At 40.3% G+C, this 17434-nt stretch overlaps 1 protein-coding gene across 4 annotated transcripts in view; it reads right to left on the bottom strand.

Moving 5' to 3' along the window:
- Window positions 1-17434, bottom strand: part of HEY2 (hes related family bHLH transcription factor with YRPW motif 2) — a 28665-nt gene that overhangs the window by 5546 nt on the left and 5685 nt on the right. The window contains exons 1-4 of one of the 4 annotated variants that reach the window (XM_025383031.1): window positions 7998-8084; window positions 3842-3920; window positions 3631-3714; window positions 1164-1245 (exon numbers count right to left, since the gene is read on the bottom strand). In XM_025383031.1, coding sequence (XP_025238816.1) covers window positions 1164-1245; window positions 3631-3714; window positions 3842-3865 — 190 coding nt within the window. In that variant the 5' untranslated portion in view covers window positions 3866-3920; window positions 7998-8084. Of the gene's footprint in view, window positions 1-1163; window positions 1246-3630; window positions 3715-3841; window positions 3921-5855; window positions 6297-7743; window positions 7875-7997; window positions 8085-17434 lie in introns of those variants that run through there. The other 3 variants (XM_025383033.1, XM_025383030.1, XM_025383032.1) reach the window with 3 other exon arrangements.

Here is a 17434-nt window from a genome sequence, read left to right as displayed (position 1 = left end):
TCAACCCATTGGGGCTTCTCTGTACAATGGTTACCCTCCCTCCTACTAGACACAGGAAAAAGATGGTTAAGATCAGGGCTGATGTTCTAGAGATCCTCAATGGTATGGCCATATAGGAATTAAATACTGGTAACAGTTGCTTCCCTCCAATGCCCTGCCTCTGCCCTGATCTAGGACCCATATACTGTGTAGTAAAAGGTTAATGCTGAGCACGGGGAGGCCTCCAGGATTTAGTTGGAGCCCTTAAATCCTTCTGATACCTTCTCCTTATTCAGTTGTTAAATATACTGAATAACACCCTTGGCTAAGGTGAATATCCAAGGATTCTTTGAAGGATGAAAAAGATTCAGAGGGGCAAAATCAAGTCCGAGTTGTGATATGTAAGTGGAATAACGAAATCTGAGTGAACTAGGATCTTAAGGCTATTTTTAGCATGAGATGAGAGATCCTCTCTCCCCACCTTGACGATTCCTCCCTAAATCACTATCCAGTACAGAGGACACGTCTCTAGGGCCCTGGACCTGGAGTGCCTGCCCCTGTTTGCTTTCCCCAAGAATGACTCTGCTCCATTAGTGGCTTCTAGTGTAGAGACTTCCTACCTGCACTTCAACTGTTCTGTTTGGTCTAAACTCAAGACCAGTCAAAATTTGAAAACAATAATGAAAATCACTCTAGAGTCACTTCCTTTGGAATAGCTGAATTATTTTCAGTCTTAGTCTTCATTTAATGAAGAAGGAGGAGGAGAAGGAGTAGGAAGAAAGAAGGAGAAGGAGGAGAAAAGGATTGCCTCTAACCTCCTGTTTATGTTTGGATGTTTGTGTGTTTGTTTTTTGTTCTTTCTGTACAGATTCCAGCATGCACTTCTTAAGTTCTAAACAAATCTCTGACCAGGCTGCTGTGAATGAAGCTTTACTCCCACAGTATTATGAAAGCAAACACAAGCCCAGGGTCAAGTGCTTCTTTTGTTCCAGAAGTTCTTTCCCACGAGTTCAATCCTGCCATTAGCATTGATTTCCACGGCTTTAATCTGGGGCCACCTATCTCAGCTTGTTAAAGAACTGTTCAGCTATGACTTCCTTACAATATTAGTGGGAATAATATGAAAAGAGAAAGGTAAAAAAGGCAAAAAAAAAAAAAAAAAAAAAAAGAAGTCATCTACTTACCTTTACCCCCTGTTGCCTGAAGCATCTTCAAATGATCCACTGTCATTTGCAATATTTCAGCTTTTTCTAACTTTGCAGATCCCTTCATAAATAAATAATAAATTATCGTATGTCCTACAGAAACTAATTTGAAACATTATACACTGAATTTAGCAGTATGGCTTCAATTTCCCTCTCACTAGACAATTCCAACTTTTATTTTTTCACAGAAAACTTCAAATTCTTTTCAAACTTTACATGAAAGCACTAATCAATGTCATACCTAATGACAACTATTTGCCATTTTAACTTTTAAAGACTAAAAGAAACCAGAATAAATGACTTTTTTTAAATCATAAGAATAATTATTCTCCTAAGATCACCACAGCAAAACGATTTCAACTGTAAAAATCTCAAACTTTGCATTCAATCTGTATCTTGGTTAATAGTATGTTTTATTATGGGGCATCAACAGTCTTCTATATAGGCAAAGTCTAGAGGAGTTGCATAACAACTGCAGAAGATAAGGAGATAGAATTTTAGCAACTGATTGTTAAATTTTTTTAAAATAGAAAATTCCAGTAAGTCCTTTCACAGGTCTACTAAATCCTGAAATAAGGTATTCACACTAGAACAATATAATTGGATCTGCATTTCAAGCAGATCCAAAAATTTTAAAAGGGAAGACTTTTACGGTTTTTTTCCTCCAATAATTACCAGCAGGTGTCACTGTGAATTTCTAAGCTCACAAACAAGAAGCAATAATTTACTACTTACCTAGGAAGCATCATAAATGCTTGAGGATTTGTGAACCTTTTAAAATAGTTCTTAATAAAATTGTCTTGCAAATATACTTCTATGTCCCTGCTTTCAAAATAAGGAAACCTCTAGTAACTAACTGAAATACAAATGTGTCATTTCAAACTGCCTCAGGGACTGTGGGTGGCTCCTCATTTCCTGGAAGAGCTAAATAATTACCAAAATGTTCTCTTTTTTTCTTTTTTAAGGACACTAAGGTTTATTTCAGGTCTCTATACTTTACTTGTTTTGTAAAAATTATCAGCACCACATACGGTGAGAGTGCCAGAGTTACTTAACTGCTCTAAAGAACACTTTTCTAATCATATTGTGACAGGGCCAACTCACTAGGGTTGGTAGCCAAGCTCTGCAAATGGGAAAGCTTGTGTTTATGGTAACTAACTGCCAAACAACTGACGTTTGCTTTTAAGGTTTAAGTCAACATTTAAGAAAAAAAAAATCTAACAAACCAAGAAAAAAAATCAAACAGACTTCGCCTCATCACTGCAGACATTTCAGTACTCCCAAATTTTAAAAACATCACTGATTACTGGCATTTTCACTTGAAGCCTATTGGCACTGAAAATGCTACTAATCAAAACTACAATTTCCACATTATTTTTAGTTTATCAAACACAGTCTCTGCATATAGATTGGGTGTCTTGTCTTAAAAATGTATAATCAGTAGCATATTATGTTTTGTATTTGGTCAGTGTTTAATTTTTCCATGAAAATGGTACAAGGAGATTCAGTAAAGTCACTAATAATTGAAACTGCACTTTCTGGATAATTTCCAAGGACTTTGTAGGGCTTGTTTTATAATGTTTGCAGATTCATGAAGTAAACAAACAAAATGGAATAAACAAACAACTGCCGTCTTATTGGAATTAAATGAGAAGTATTTTCAACAAGGACATGCTGCCATATCCTTTGAAAGATGCTCTTAGAAATCTGTGTCATTAGCCATTGCGGCAGGGAGAGAGCCACGACTTTTCTAAAACCACAGAAGATTTAAACATTTGGCTTTCTGCTTTTCTAAGTGTGCAAAATCTTTTTCTTTCTTTCTTTTTTGGTAAAGGAATAGGTGAACTATGAAAAGGGGCACTTATGATTAATTTCATTTTTACCCGACTTCTACAAAGATGCCCCAAATCAAATGGCATTCTACCAAGCCAGGGATTAAAAATGAAAGCAAATGGCTTGGTAAATAAATTTTATTAGTATTGTTATTTAGGAAATAGAGCTAGAGATGGTACTTCTTGGGCTCTGATTGTTTTCTAATTAAAAAGATTACATTTTAAAAACATTTTGAGAAAAAAATGGTTTCTTTCTTTCTTTTTTTTTTTTTTTTTTTTTTGAAGGATACTGTATATAACACAGTTTTAAATAAAACCACTACTGGTATTCATAGAAAGAACAGAGAAAGCATGAACACTGTTACCCTTAAGGGGAAAATAAGCTAAAGAATGGAAATGTTTTTCAACTTCATGATGGATTATGTTTTTAATAGTTTTGCCACAACAAAGCATTTTATTGAAATAGCTGCTCTGTGCCAGATCAGGGCACATACACCATTATTTTAATGAGCTTTAACAAGAACCCACATTCCCAGATGAGCGAATCAGATTGTTTGAGCTTTTTTTGGGGGGGTGGGTGGGATGGGGGGGAGTCTGGGGAGGGGATAGCTTACTTGTTTTTCAAAAGCAGTTGGCACAAGTCTTCTCAACTCAGATAAACTGTTATTTATCCGATCCCGACGCCTTTTCTCTATAATCTATCCAAAAGAAGCAAACAACCAAAGTTTATGTATTCACAAATGATAAAATTACTCAAATGGAAAAATATAACTGTTACACATTAGTATGAGCTACATGAAATAAAAAGGGGAAAAAATCACATACCCCTCTCCTTTTCTTTCTTGCCATAATCTGAGATGTTGTTGTTGGAGAATTCAATCTAATCACAGAGCTAGTATTTTGCCTATGAAATAAGAAGAGTATGTCAGGTGCTGCATTAACATAACAATAGTTTCTTCTGGGTACTTGTGGCACCCATTAAATATTCAGAGTGATTCCACAGTTCAAGTCTGTGTTATTTTATTCTTAGTTCTTGTTTCACTCTTAACAGACTTTGCTTTCAGCCCGGCTGTCTCTTTTCAGGTAAAAATTACGCCTTAATTTTTTTTTAAATGAGTAATCCAGATGCTAACCCATTGGCCAAAATGTCCCAGAATTTTTACTTGAAAGTCTCCCAGTGAAATAATTATGGGCAGTTAGGGTGAGAAGTTAGGTATTAGCATTTTCTAGTTCCACTCATATATTTTAAAGTCAACTAATCTCAAATAGCTTCCCTTCTCCCTCCTGTCACGCACACTGAACAAAGTAATGCCACTTTTTCAAATCAGGGTTATGTTAAGCACCACTATTAAACAGATGTGCAGTCATCATACGTCAAACTCTTGTCTCTAGGTGCAAACTTTAAAATAAATAGAAGTTGTCTACTATTTCAAAATTTCAGTCAGTCATATATTGCAACAGGAAAAAACTGACAAACTTGATGTTTTGCATACTAATCTTCCAAAAATATTCCCTAAATATGCCACTGATAGGAAAATTAAAACTCATTTTATTAGAATGGTTTATTTTGAAAATGAAACTGTAGGTGTGTCTCAGCCTTTAGTCTAAGCTTAAATCTCTAGAAGCTGCAATTCACCTTGGATTTACTAATGAAAATATACTTTTATATTTAAAGTTCTATCAAAGTATTATTTGGTCACATAATTTTTACAACCCTTTCTAGTTTGTATCTGTTTCTCTTCATAATTCATGGATACTATGCTTCTTTGTGTTCTCAAATTGCCCAGGTTCCTGTTATTTGTTCTCTTTCATTTTAGAAATGCTGCACACACCAGGTTGCTATTACCCCCACCTTCTCACTTCTGGATCTTATTTCTGAATTACCTGTCCCCCTCATTTTCACCCCTTCTTTATGGGTTTCACCTTTCACGTGATAGCTTCTGTTTTTCAGACCTCATTTTTAAAGACGGCACAACACTTTAGTGATTAGATACTTAAACCGTTGGTTTCGTGTAAATATCTTTGCTCTTGCAGATTTCAGGCTTTGCTTTGTATGTATTAGAATAACAATATGAAAGAAAACCAGTTTTCCAAAGGTAGGAAGAATTTCCCTCTTTGAGTGACAGCTGCAGATAAATAATTAAGGTGCTTCTGGTGATGCCAATTAGAAGCAATTATCATTTGACCCGCCTTGGCTCTAAAATGCCTCGGTAATCTCCCTCTGTCACAGGAAAGTGGAGGTCTGGCTTCTGTGATTACGACGCCGATCTCTTCCAGACTTGAGAACAAGCAGTCAAAGAAATGATGCCCTTTCCGATCCTTACATCTGTCACTTTTGCGTTAGCCAAGTCACACACGGTCAACCTGCAAAGTTCAACCTACTTAGCCTTGACATCGCAGGTTGCTTTAATTCCTCCAAAAATCAAGCTGTGATTTTGGTATCTCAAAAAATAAAAAATCAAATTGTTTCTATTTTCTCCTGATCTATTTTGAAAGTGCCCCCAAATACGGTTTCAGTGGCTGGGGCATCGCCTGTCGCCCGGACGTTGCCGTTCGCGCGCCCAACTGTGACAGCCAGGACCCTCCCTTGCCAACTCCTGCGCTCTGCCTTTCAGTGGCGTCTCCCATCCTGGCCACTCTACCCCTACGGGGAAAACCCACATCCCTTGCCCCATCCCAACTCACGCTCTGAGATAGCCCACCAAACTTTCTCAGGCAAAACTTTCCCTCTCCACCCAGATGCTGCGGAGGGAGCCTCGGGATTTCCAGGGAGCCACGCGTGCACAAAGCTACCCCAAGCTCCCGAGCTGCGGGCCGCTCCCGCCGAGCCCGCGCTCACCCCGAGTAATTGTTCTCGCTCCCCACGTCGATGGTCTCGTCCATGTCGCTCTCGGAGGTAGTCTCCTCGCAGGGGCGCTTCATCTCGCCGAAAGACCGCGCGGAGCGCAGTCCGGCCGGAAGCTCGGACGCCGACCTGGGCGCAGCACCCTCGCGCCCGCCTCCTCCCTCCCCGGGCCTGGGCAGGCGCGGCTCCGGCGGCGGCGCGGTCGGCTCCTAGCGGCTCTTTCCCACGCCGCAACTCTGCTCGGCCGCAAGAGCCGGCGCCGGCCACGCCCCCCCGCGCGGGTGGGGCCACCTCACCCGCCCCCGCGCGCCGGCCCTGGCCGCCCGCCTGGCACCGCCCCCTCGCTGGTCGGCGTGGCCCGCGATTGGCTGGACCAGGGGGCGGGGCCGCGCTCACCAATGCCTGCCGCCGGGCTCCGGCCGAGGCGTGGGAACGCGGCCGCGGACCTGGGACCCCGGCGCAGCGAGCCGGCCGGGAGCTGCCGGGGCGAGCGTGAGCGCGGTCTTGCTAACCCCAGCTGAGGGAGCGCGCGGGCACGGCGGGGGCGGGCCCTGGACCTTGGGTTTCTGTTCTCCGCGCCCCGCGGTCTCGCGGGCGAAGTTTCAGTCCTGAGTGTAAAGAATAACCCCGAGCGCCTGGCAGAGTGCGAGCAGGCGCGTGTGACGTAGGGAGGCGCCGCGGCTCCTCCGGCCGCCCCACTTGATGGTCCCCTGTCTGGACCAAAACTGCTGACTGGCTGACCCGAGCAGTCACATTTGCCCTCTGGGCTTTTGAAACCCTTAAATCAAAATTGCTTTTGAATCTGACAACTCCCGAGACTACTTCCGCGGCCTCGGGGCTGTTTCATATAAGGACGCGAGTTTTCCCGATCAGGTCGGTCGGCCAAGATACGATTTCCAATTTGCGATCCATCAGTTACTTCCATTGGGTCTTCGGCCCCCAGGGACTGTGGCTCGTAGACCCCCGCGGAGAAGCCCGTGGACTGGGGCTGTGTCAGCTCTGATGGTAGGAAAGACTAGATCAATGACGCGGGCATTTCAGAACATAATTGTAGATTTTCAAGTTCGAGTTTGTCGAGCTTGGATTATCCAGATAATTGCCTCCAGTCTCCCTCCAGTCCCCCTGGTGTGTGCACTCGCAGCCGCAGAGTTAGAGTCCGGGACGTGAAGATTGGCGCTTGGAAATTAAATTTGGTTTCTAAAGTATGAATTCGTGTCCAACAGTTCGTGCCTTGGACAACGTGGCTTGTGTAAAACTCAAGCTGTGTGTTCAAAACATGTTTTCTAGCCGCTGGTTCTCTCCAAGTTATGTAGGACTTTTGAACTGGCCACCCCGCTGTGCGTCTGCGAGGGCAGGGACTGAGCGAGACCCAGCTGGGGGCGCCGGGGTCCGCTCGCCAGCTCCGGCGCGGCGGTGCCGGTAGATGGGCGGCGGCTGGGTTGGGGTCCAGCCGGAAACCACACGTTGGCAGGGCCGCTTGGTCCGTAGTGGAGAGCCTCTGAGAAAGGTCCGTCTGTCGATCCCCACATTCCTCAGTCACGGACGCATTCATAGCTTCCTGGGGATCGGCCCAGAGCGTCCCTTTGACACTCCGTTTTCTGTCCACACAAGCCCGGCGTGGGGCAGGGAGAAGAGGAAAGGACGCGAATGGAAAAGATGGGACCCTGGCGGGGTTTGTTTGGCCTGGGGGAGAGCAGGAAGGAGCCCGGTCGGCGCGGAGGACCTGCGGCCAGCGTGCTTAGCCCTTATTAGAACAGAAACCCCTTTTCCCCACACTCTCATCTCTTTTGCGCGGTCCCCGCCGCCTTGCGTTCAATAACCGTGTGAATAGAAACCCGAATCGTTCCATCCTGGCTTCTGAAACTTCAGGCAAAGCACACACTCGGCGGGGCCAGGTGGGACTGGATGGCGTCCGCGCCCGACGGCGGGGCTGCGGGGGTCGGTGAACCCCAGCTCCCCTGTCGGCCTCAGGGCGGGTGCTGGGTCGGCGCGGGGTTCGGGGCCTCCGGTCGGCTGCACGAGGGCGGGCCAGCACCCAGACCCCGTCCCCACTCCAGCCCCGCAATCCAGCGGGTGACGAGCCTGACGCGTGCCGGTTGCCTGCCACCTCCCGGCCCGAGCGCCCGGGGCCAGTACCTCCTGGCCTCAGATGAACGCGCCGCGGCCGGCCAGGCGCGAGCTCCACCGTCACAACTTTCCGTGAGAGCTGCACTTTTTTCTGAATTCAAATGCCCACAGGTGCAATTAATGTTTGCCACACGAGCAATTAGCTGGCGCGTCCAAACGCCCGAGGCAAAACCTGAGATAATCACTGAAAAAAAAAAAACAACTAACAGTTCTTTGCCACTATACTAGTGTATTTAATTATAACGATTGCGAAAAATTGCAAAGAGGGAAACGATTTGCTGGCAATTAAGTAGCAACTGGTTTAATTTTTTTTCCATATTTATCTTTGAAGACTTATCTGCTGTACTACATGTAAAGAAGAATATAGCAGGGACGTTCGAAAGCACACAAGGAATTTTAAATCTGTTAAAAATATTTTTTAAGCAAAGAAGGTCGTATTTTAAAAGCAGTTAAAACAGCGCCAGGTATATAGTAAGCGCCATAGAAGTCTGTTAAATAAGGAAGAATGCATAGGGCAAGAGAGCTCAGGATTTTGAACGCTATTAAAAGAATATGCTTATTTATCTGCAAAACACAATAGCAATTAGGCAGCAAGAGATTTCTCCATTAGGTCATTTATCCCCCCTCAACTACTTATTCCATTTGCCTGTCCCCTGGTTGAGCGCCTTGTTCTGCTGTAACCGAAAGTGCGTTTCGGGTCAGAGAGACAGGAACAGACGCAGGAAAGAAACCCTTTAAAGCGCCCCCGCCGACTTAAATACGGTAGTGGATTGGAGGTGGGGAGTGGGGTAGAGAAGTGTAGGGGAGGCGTATGTGGAGAGAAAGAAAAGAGAAAGAATGAGGGAACGGCGGGATTTCAAGCCTCCCAGCCCTTCTGCGACAACCTTTTCAGCGAAAGTGAAGGCTTAGGAAGAAAAGATGTCCGCGCGCAGAGCAAACCGCAGTTCTTTCCTTTCTTTCTTTTTGAAGGATTTGTACCATGAGTTAATTACATCAAAAGATGCGAGGGACTTTATTAGAAAGGAGATGCCATTAGGAAAGAAAGGCCAGGACGGCAGATCTAAGGGGAATGGAGAAGGGAAGGCTAAGACACCTTTCCTAAATTGGTGGTCTAGCCTGTGTTTTGTGCTAAATGTTATTTAACTTAATGGCGTGGGAGTGAGATGCTGAATGCAGAGATCTGGAAATGCCAGATTCAGTGGTCCTGTTCCTCCTCCCTGACTCTTTTCACACCCATTTAATAAAGAGTTACAGTTTTTACACCCGTATTGATAAATTTGGCGATGTTGGCCGAGTATTATCTTGCCCCACAAATTTTGAGTTTTGTTGCGCAAACCGATGAAGTGATTGCTTTGCTATAATTGTAAAACTTTTTTGGAACGAACCGGGATTTTTTTTTTTTTTATTCCTCTTGTTCTGCTTTTTGCTTCATTAGAGCCCTCTGGTTTTCCAAGACCGACTGTCACACTTTGTTATTTGTTGCTTCTCTAAATCCTTTGAGATGGTGCTTGCAGCTACTTAAAAAACGTTGGCCACTCAGGTATTTGATGGGCTTAGAAAGTCACCAAAACGTGACACCATTTAAAAGTTTTAGCTTGGTTTCTCAGTGAAATAAGGGCATCTCTATTATTTAGAAACCTTTGTGTTAGTCTGAGATGCCTAAGTGCATAGTCCAAATTGAAAATTCCAACATTTTGCCCCATCTGAAATATAATTATTTGCACAGGCTTCTCTTTCAAAGGGAGAACAAACAGGTTGCCTTGAGAAGAGCTATTCTATTTGCAATTGCCAGGGCAGGTGACAAACACGTGTGTATCTGTGGGCAGCCTTATTGGGCTGCCTTCCCTGACTGCAAGGCTTTTGTGAGCTGGTAACGCCTTAAAATGTGTGAGAATGCTGCGCCCTAGGAGTGGAGGCCAAGGGCAAGATCCTTGTACATTTCAATACCTTTTCCAACATCAGGCTGGCAGCAGGCAGGCCAACCTAGGGTCACTGTGTGACACATATTTGCAAGGCAGTAAAGCAAAACAAAGCTGAAAGCAAGTGCAAATTTAGGCCCACCAACCTTGAAGTCATCCCTGAAAGGGAGCTGCTTTACCAGTTAATTTTTTTTGCCCAGTCAGCCACACAAAATGCATTGTATTTCTTGGCTTGCCCAGTAAGTGCGACTTACTTGTTACAGCAGAAGCTTCAAGGTAGGAAATCTAAGACCCAAAGCTCTCTCTCTTGAAAGTTAGAATGTTTAAACTGATCTTTGAAACTGTTGTTGAGGGGCAATTTATTTAAAAGCTTTTATTTATTTATTTATTTGTTTATTTATTTATTTAAAAGCTTTTATTTTATGGTGTTATTAGTGCTTAGCATGGCCCTGGATGAAGACTAGTTTTATTGCAGGACCCTTGAGAAGAGGGGTGTATAGGAAGTAACCAGTTTTCCATACCCCAGTAAGCAACAGTGAGAACACTCAGTGTATTAGCTTAACTCTTTGTGGGAGTTAAATTGATGTTGGCAGGCTTTGCCTTTAAGGAAATTCTTTTAAATTTCCATTTTCTTGAAGTTGGTTTGATTGGCAGGTCTCCCCCCTCTCTTAAGGATACAGTGAAACATACTCACTTCTCTTATGAAAATGTTCTTTTAATAAACTACATTCCCATCCCTTAGAAAAATGCCCAGCACACAGTGGGTGTACAATAAATGGTTTCAGGATAATTTCTTGTTAAAATTAATGAACTCTCTGCTTCTTTACATGTATATGTAGAATTTACATTCATTGGAATAATAAAATAGAAGTAAGCAACCATGCATTAAAAAGCTATGAAAAGAAGAAGAGAATATGCCTTCATATAGGAAGGAGTACTTACTGTGAATGAGACCTAGTTCGTCATTGAGCTTCCTGGTGGCCAAGTCAGAAGAGAAGCACAGTGAGTTTTCTAAATTTCATAATGAGAAAAGAGAAAGCACACTGTTTTTCAAAAAAGAAAGTTATTGCCCAGTCACTGAATTCTAAAAGAACTTCATGCTTGCCTTGTTCATAGACTTTCAATAATTTAATTATTTAAAATTATTTTGTCTAAAATTCTCATGTATCTCTTAATTATAATATGAAAAATAGCATTTACGTTATGTGTAAATGAAGACAATAGTTTATCTTCTAAGAGCTGTATAAACCATCTACTAAGTTGTCAAGATTAATTGACATTAATAAAACCACTGTCTCACAGAGTTCCAAAAATATGGGTTCTCTGTAGGAAAGTTTCTTCTTTCAGTGTCAGAAAAAAATTTTAAATCAAAGATTCCTGGATCTGCTTGTTTGGCATTATTTGATAAAAGTGAAAAAAGGAGGAAGCTCTACAGGTTTCCGAAATATCAAATGCTGTGGAAATATTTAAGGCTAAATGTCTTTCCCACTAGACTGCAAATGACATTTATATTTTCTCAACAGTTTTATTAAAATATTTTTATTAGATGTGTGCACATTTTTGCCCTTATCCGACTGTTTTTAAATTGGCAGGTGACTTTCTGGGGGAAAAAAACCTTCATAGATTGGAAATAAGAACTTGCTAATTTTAGATTTACTGTGAAAAAAATACAGGCTATTTTTAGACCTCCATATTTTGCAAACTTATTGAAATATATACTTTACAAGATACAGAAACATAGCAATTTTTTTTTTTCCTAGTCAGGACTGGATTGATTCTACTGGATAAGAATTTGACTAGATTTTTCTGGATTTAGCCTTCAAAATAATTTAATAATATATTAGTATATTGAGAATATTGGACTGAACATTTTTAGAGATTGATTTTGGTCTTCAATAGTAGCTCCTTACATTTCTAGGACAGGAATACTTTAAAGAAACGAATAGTTTTTTGAGGAATTGCAGTATTCATTAGGGCAACACAATCTCTTTGGAAACCAAATGTCATGTTGCTTAACAGAGAACAACCATGCTCAACTGCACAGTGGAGAAGGGCAGTGTACTGTGCCTTGAATGGAAGAAAGGGACACTGTACATTTCCACAGCACTTTTAATCTGAGAATCCTAAGTCATTATTGAATCGTGTATCAAAACTCACAGCACTGCAGGATTTACTTGTCAAGACTGGCTAGTAGGATTTTGCTAGAATAACAGTTGTGATGGGAACATTAATAAAGCCTGAAAATAGAAAACAATATATGAATAGAAAATAGAAGACAAATATCAATGATGTATGTGGGTATATACTTCTCTGTCTGTCTATAGATGTAAAAGGCACAGAATAATTAACGGTTTTATAATTAACATGACTTGTTACTATATGAAAGTCTAGGGTAATATCTGTCAGAAGACAGTAGCTCAAGTCAGAGAGGAAAATGCTGCATTTTGTAATTAAACCACTATTTGCAAAATAGAGTTTATATATTATGTGTATTTGCAGATTTTCTCTATTTTTGAAAATTACATTCACTTCATTCAGTTTATTTTATTTTAGATACTGAAATCCTTATGTTTTGTCTATTCTGTTGTCTACATTTTAAATAAATTTCTTTATGCAGTTTTTAAAATGTAGACCTTTAGAAAAACAGACTAGTATTTTAAACCTCTTGGTATGATGGAAATAAGATTTTTATACCAAAGGGTTGGGAGAATGATTTTCTCTGATGTTCAGGTGGAACACCTGAAAAATCATGTCCTCTTTGCATGGACCCATGAAATATTGCTAAATTAGATAGTATATTTATGAGCATAGATTCTAGTTGAGATGAAAAAGGTTCGATTCAAATTTTAAAGTTGTAATCATAACTTTATTTCTGTGGAATGTGAATTGGAAAAATAATGTCCATTCTTTAATTTGATAACAAACACTTTGTTCTTATTCAAAAATGTAGTTTGAGAACTAATAGGAACATCATAGTGGGGACTACTTAAACATAACTGTGGGAGAAATTATCTGAAAATGAAACCAAAGAGCTATGGACAGAGATCACTGACAAACTGTTAGTGTGTGCACTTGAAAGTAATAAGACTCATTTTCATTAATCATGGCTTGATTTTTCTGATTGTACCTCTCTTCATTCGTTCATTCTCATTTCCAGACCACTAAAATATTGAACACCTACCTACTTTGAGCAATACTGTCTGCTAAGTAGTGTGGTGGTACCTGGTGAACAAGATTTAATTCCTGCTCAGGAAATAGCAGAGAAAATAATATGGGAGTCTAAACAAACAACTGTTAGACAAGATGAGATGTATTCAAGGCCAAAGTAAACAGCAGACTACATGCTATCGGCACAAAGAGAGAGAAGATTGCTTTTAAAAGGAGAGTTCAGCAGTGATAGCTCCAAACTTTTTGTATAGAATTAGAGGCAGCAATCCTGTTGGAGAGCTGGGAGTGGCCCAAGGATTTTTGTCGCCAAGCTCCATTTATATAACCAACACACTATTTTTACTTAGATACTACATTTATTGGAATATCTTTCTATTGTTCTTAAACTTTATAGGTATCTAACATCTTATCTATTCTTTGGTGCAATTATGGGGTTAAGGGAAAAAGTGGCATTGAGCAGGGCCTTGAAGGATATACCAAATAGCTACAATTGTAAGTAGACTTTCTTGGAGAGGGACCAGCATTTACAAAGAGACACAGAAGCTGAAGAGTGCATGTGATTCTTAGGGAAAGATGGATTATTCTTAGTTGGAATGAGGGAAATGGAAGGAAAGAGGGGGAGAGAGTTGTCTTGGGAAAATGAATTAGGCTATAGGCAAATAATGGAGGAGCTTGCGTTCTGAGCAGGATATATTCTTGAAGTTATTTGAGAGCCACTGGAGGTTTTTAAGAGAAGTGACAGGTTCAGAGCTATTAATTCATTAGATATGCTTGTTCAATCTAGTCAAGTTTCTTTCTTCTTCTAGTTGTCACTACATCAAACTGAAAACATTACAGTAAAAGATAAATTCCAGGACAATTCGCATTGGTAAATGGAATTTTTTATGTTTTTTGTTTCTCAGTGCAAGTCATTTGGCCATTAGAATAGCATTTTCAGGTAGGACTGTTGGCTCAGCACTTGGGGAGCTCATTGCTTTTAATTGGGTTTCTTGGGTTTATTTAATATGACCCAATTTATATGAAAAAGAAAACATGTGCACTGCCTACTTGGAGTACTCAAATAATTATGCCAGGACTTGCACATCAGTTTTTACAGATTTGTTTTAAAATCTGCCATGTCATAATTAAAATCAGAACACGGTTATACTCTCAGTGATTAAGAGAACTTTCTAAAGTGAGATTTTCAGCTTCACTGACTTCAAAGTAACACATAGTACATTAACACTGCTAGCTATCTTGGACTTATCCAGATTAAATACTGTCAGTGAAAGATTGAGCCATGATTCTTTCCTGCTACTTTCTTATTGAAAGAACTATGTTACTATTATCTTTCTACAGGGTGCCATAAAGAAACATTCAAGGATTTTAAAACTCAGGTGTCATTTAACTATTTTTAGTCACATAAAGTTATGCCCTTCCCTGAAAGGCCTTGTTGAAATGGAAGTAACTTGCCTTTATTTACTTATTTATTTATTTATTTATTTATTTTTATTTTTATTTTTTTTTGAGACGGAGTCTTGCTCTGTCACCCAGGCTGGAGTGCAGTGGCCAGATCTCGGCTCACTGCAAGCTCCGCCTCCCAGGTTCACGCCATTCTCCTGCCTCAGCCTCCCGAGTAGCTGGGACTACAGGCGCCCGCTACCTCGCCCGGCTAGTTTTTCATATTTTTTAGTAGAGACGGGGTTTCATCGTGTTAGCCAGGATGATCTCGATCGTCTGACCTCGTGATTCGCCCGTCTTGGCCTCCCAAAGTGCTGGGATTACAGGCTTGACCCACCGCGCCGGGCCGTAACTTGCATTTAAATATTGAATATTCAATCAATAATTAAAGTGATGTTTAATAAGGAAATGCAAGATAGCTTTAAATAGTAATTTTAAGTACCCCTTTCATAGATAAGAAAAAATAAGATAAAAATAAGGCCTCTATTAGTCAATACGAGTTAATCAGGGAGCATTCTTGTTGAATTAGAGAGGGTATTTTGCAGCACTGAGAAATTCTTGTCAGAAATTACCTTACTTCCAGCTTTATCCATTGATCAACCATTTATTGAGCTCTTTAGGGAATTCAAAAGCAGTACAACATGTGATTATTGCCCTTGGGGGGATTTAATATCTAGCGAATACGTTAATAATGATCATCATAGATCCCCTTTATCTAGTGCTTGCTATGTGTCTGACACTTTTTAAATCCACAAAGCACCATGTAGATTAATTTATTTAATCCTCACTAGAACAACCTAAGGTAGGTACAGTCATTACCTTTATTTTACTGGTGATGAAGCAGACCCAGTGAAGGTAAGTATTTTATTGGTATTGAAGGGTAGAGTCAGTTGGAATCATAGTTAGATTCCACCAAGGGAATCTAACTATGAGCCAGTGCTCCTACCCATTACTGGACATTGCCTCCAAGAATAATAATGCATGTGACACAGACATAAACAGTGTAAACAGTGAGAAGCAACATGTAGGTTAAGAAAAAATTGCTTCCCAATGGCCATTTATAAGTGTGGTGTTTAGAGTGCCAAACTTTTTCACAGAAACTATGTGATATGTGGCAGTTAGTTTTTTGGGTGTGTTCTCATAAAGCCTAACTGCTCCACAATAAACCCCAGGAAAATGCTACACATTGGGTAAAAGATATATTGCTCAGGTGATGTGTATACCAAAATCTCAGAAATCACCACTAAAGAACTTATTCATGTGACTAAACACCATCTGTTTCCCAAAAACCTATGGAAATAATAAAGAAAGAACATATGCTTTGGAATCAGATGCCGGGGGGGCCAGTCATATTCAGCTGTCACTAGCTGCATGACCTTGAGTGTGCTACTTTTTCTGAAATCTAGACCTCATCCAAGAGGTTAATGGTACCTAACAGTGGAGTAAAGCTCAAATAAAATGCTTTAAAAGTAGTTTGACATATGGAAAGAGACAGATATAGGTGATTTTTTTTGTTTGTGTTTGTTTTTTGTTTTTTGAGATGGAGTTTCGCCCTTGTTGCCCAAGCTGGAGTGCAATGTCGCGATCTTGGCTCACTGCACCCTCCACCTCCCAGGTTCAAGTGATCCTCCTGCCTCAGCCTCCCGAGTAGCTGGGATTACAGGCACACGCCACCATGCCCGGCTAATTTTGTATTTTTAGTGGAAACAGGGTTTTACCATGTTAGCCAGGCTGGTCTCGAATTCCTGACCCCAGGTGATCCGCCTGCCTTGGCCTCCCAAAGTGCTAGGATTACAGGTGTGAGCCACCATGCCTGGTGATATAGCTGATTAATTCTGACTCCCAAGAAGAGGGGACAAAGTTGCCTATTATTTTTTGTTTCTTCATTAAAATTAAAAGCATCTTTTATTGCTTTTATATCATAATATCAATACGTGTTAAATGCAGAAAAATTAGTAAATCATGTTAGCAGTAATAAGAACATTTAAATTGCCACTTAATTGATAACCAGAGACAGTTGCTGTTAATATTTCATTGATTTTCTTTCCAGTTTTTATGATTATTTTTCCTTTTCACAAAATATGAGATCGTTTTGCCTAATACCGTTTTGTAACCTGCTTGGACGTTTAATGAGATGGACACTCCATCTCATTAAATATTCTTTTATAACATCATTGTCTCCCCTGATAACGTAGTAATCCTTGGTATGAATGTATCATACATTGACTTAACTATTCCTTATTATTGGGCATTTAAATGTTTACATTTTTTTCTACTGTGGACTGAAGAAATGTATTGTGCTGAAGAAATCTTACAGGTTAAAAAAGTATACATGTTTTAGATTATTTGTAGTCTAAATTATTAGAAATAGAGTCAGGTGACCAAATGGTCTTCACATTTTAAACACTTTTTGATATTTTCTGCCAAATTACCTTTCATAACAGTTGACTAACTTATATCTCTGCCAGCAAAGTGAGAGTACTCATACTCCTTTCCCTGAATCGTCATCAATACTTGGTAGTTTGATAGTTGCCAACCTGATAGGTGAAATAGGATCTATCATTTTAATTTTAGTTTTTTCTTACTATTAATGATGTTAGAGATTTTCGTAGTCTTTATGGCTGTTTATACTTTTTTGACTATTAGTATACTTAATGCTTTTGAAATAATTATCTTGTTATTAGAAAGTTAAAAGTGGTTATTTTAAATCAAGGCATTTAATGTTTGCCTCATATATCACAAATTTACATACGTATTTATTTCAGTTTGCTGTTTAAAAAATCTTATGAACTTTTTGATATGTACATGTTGAAATTTTTATATTCTAATTTATGAAGTGTATCAATTTTTTAATTATACTTTAAGTTCTAGGGTACATGTGCATAACATGCAGGTTTGTTACATATGTATACGTGTGCC

The sequence above is a fragment of the Theropithecus gelada genome, chromosome 4 (assembly GCF_003255815.1).
Source record: "Theropithecus gelada isolate Dixy chromosome 4, Tgel_1.0, whole genome shotgun sequence".
Lineage (NCBI taxonomy): Eukaryota > Metazoa > Chordata > Mammalia > Primates > Cercopithecidae > Theropithecus > Theropithecus gelada.
Note: the sequence above shows the minus strand (reverse complement) of the source record. Positions and strands in the feature narration are given on the sequence as shown.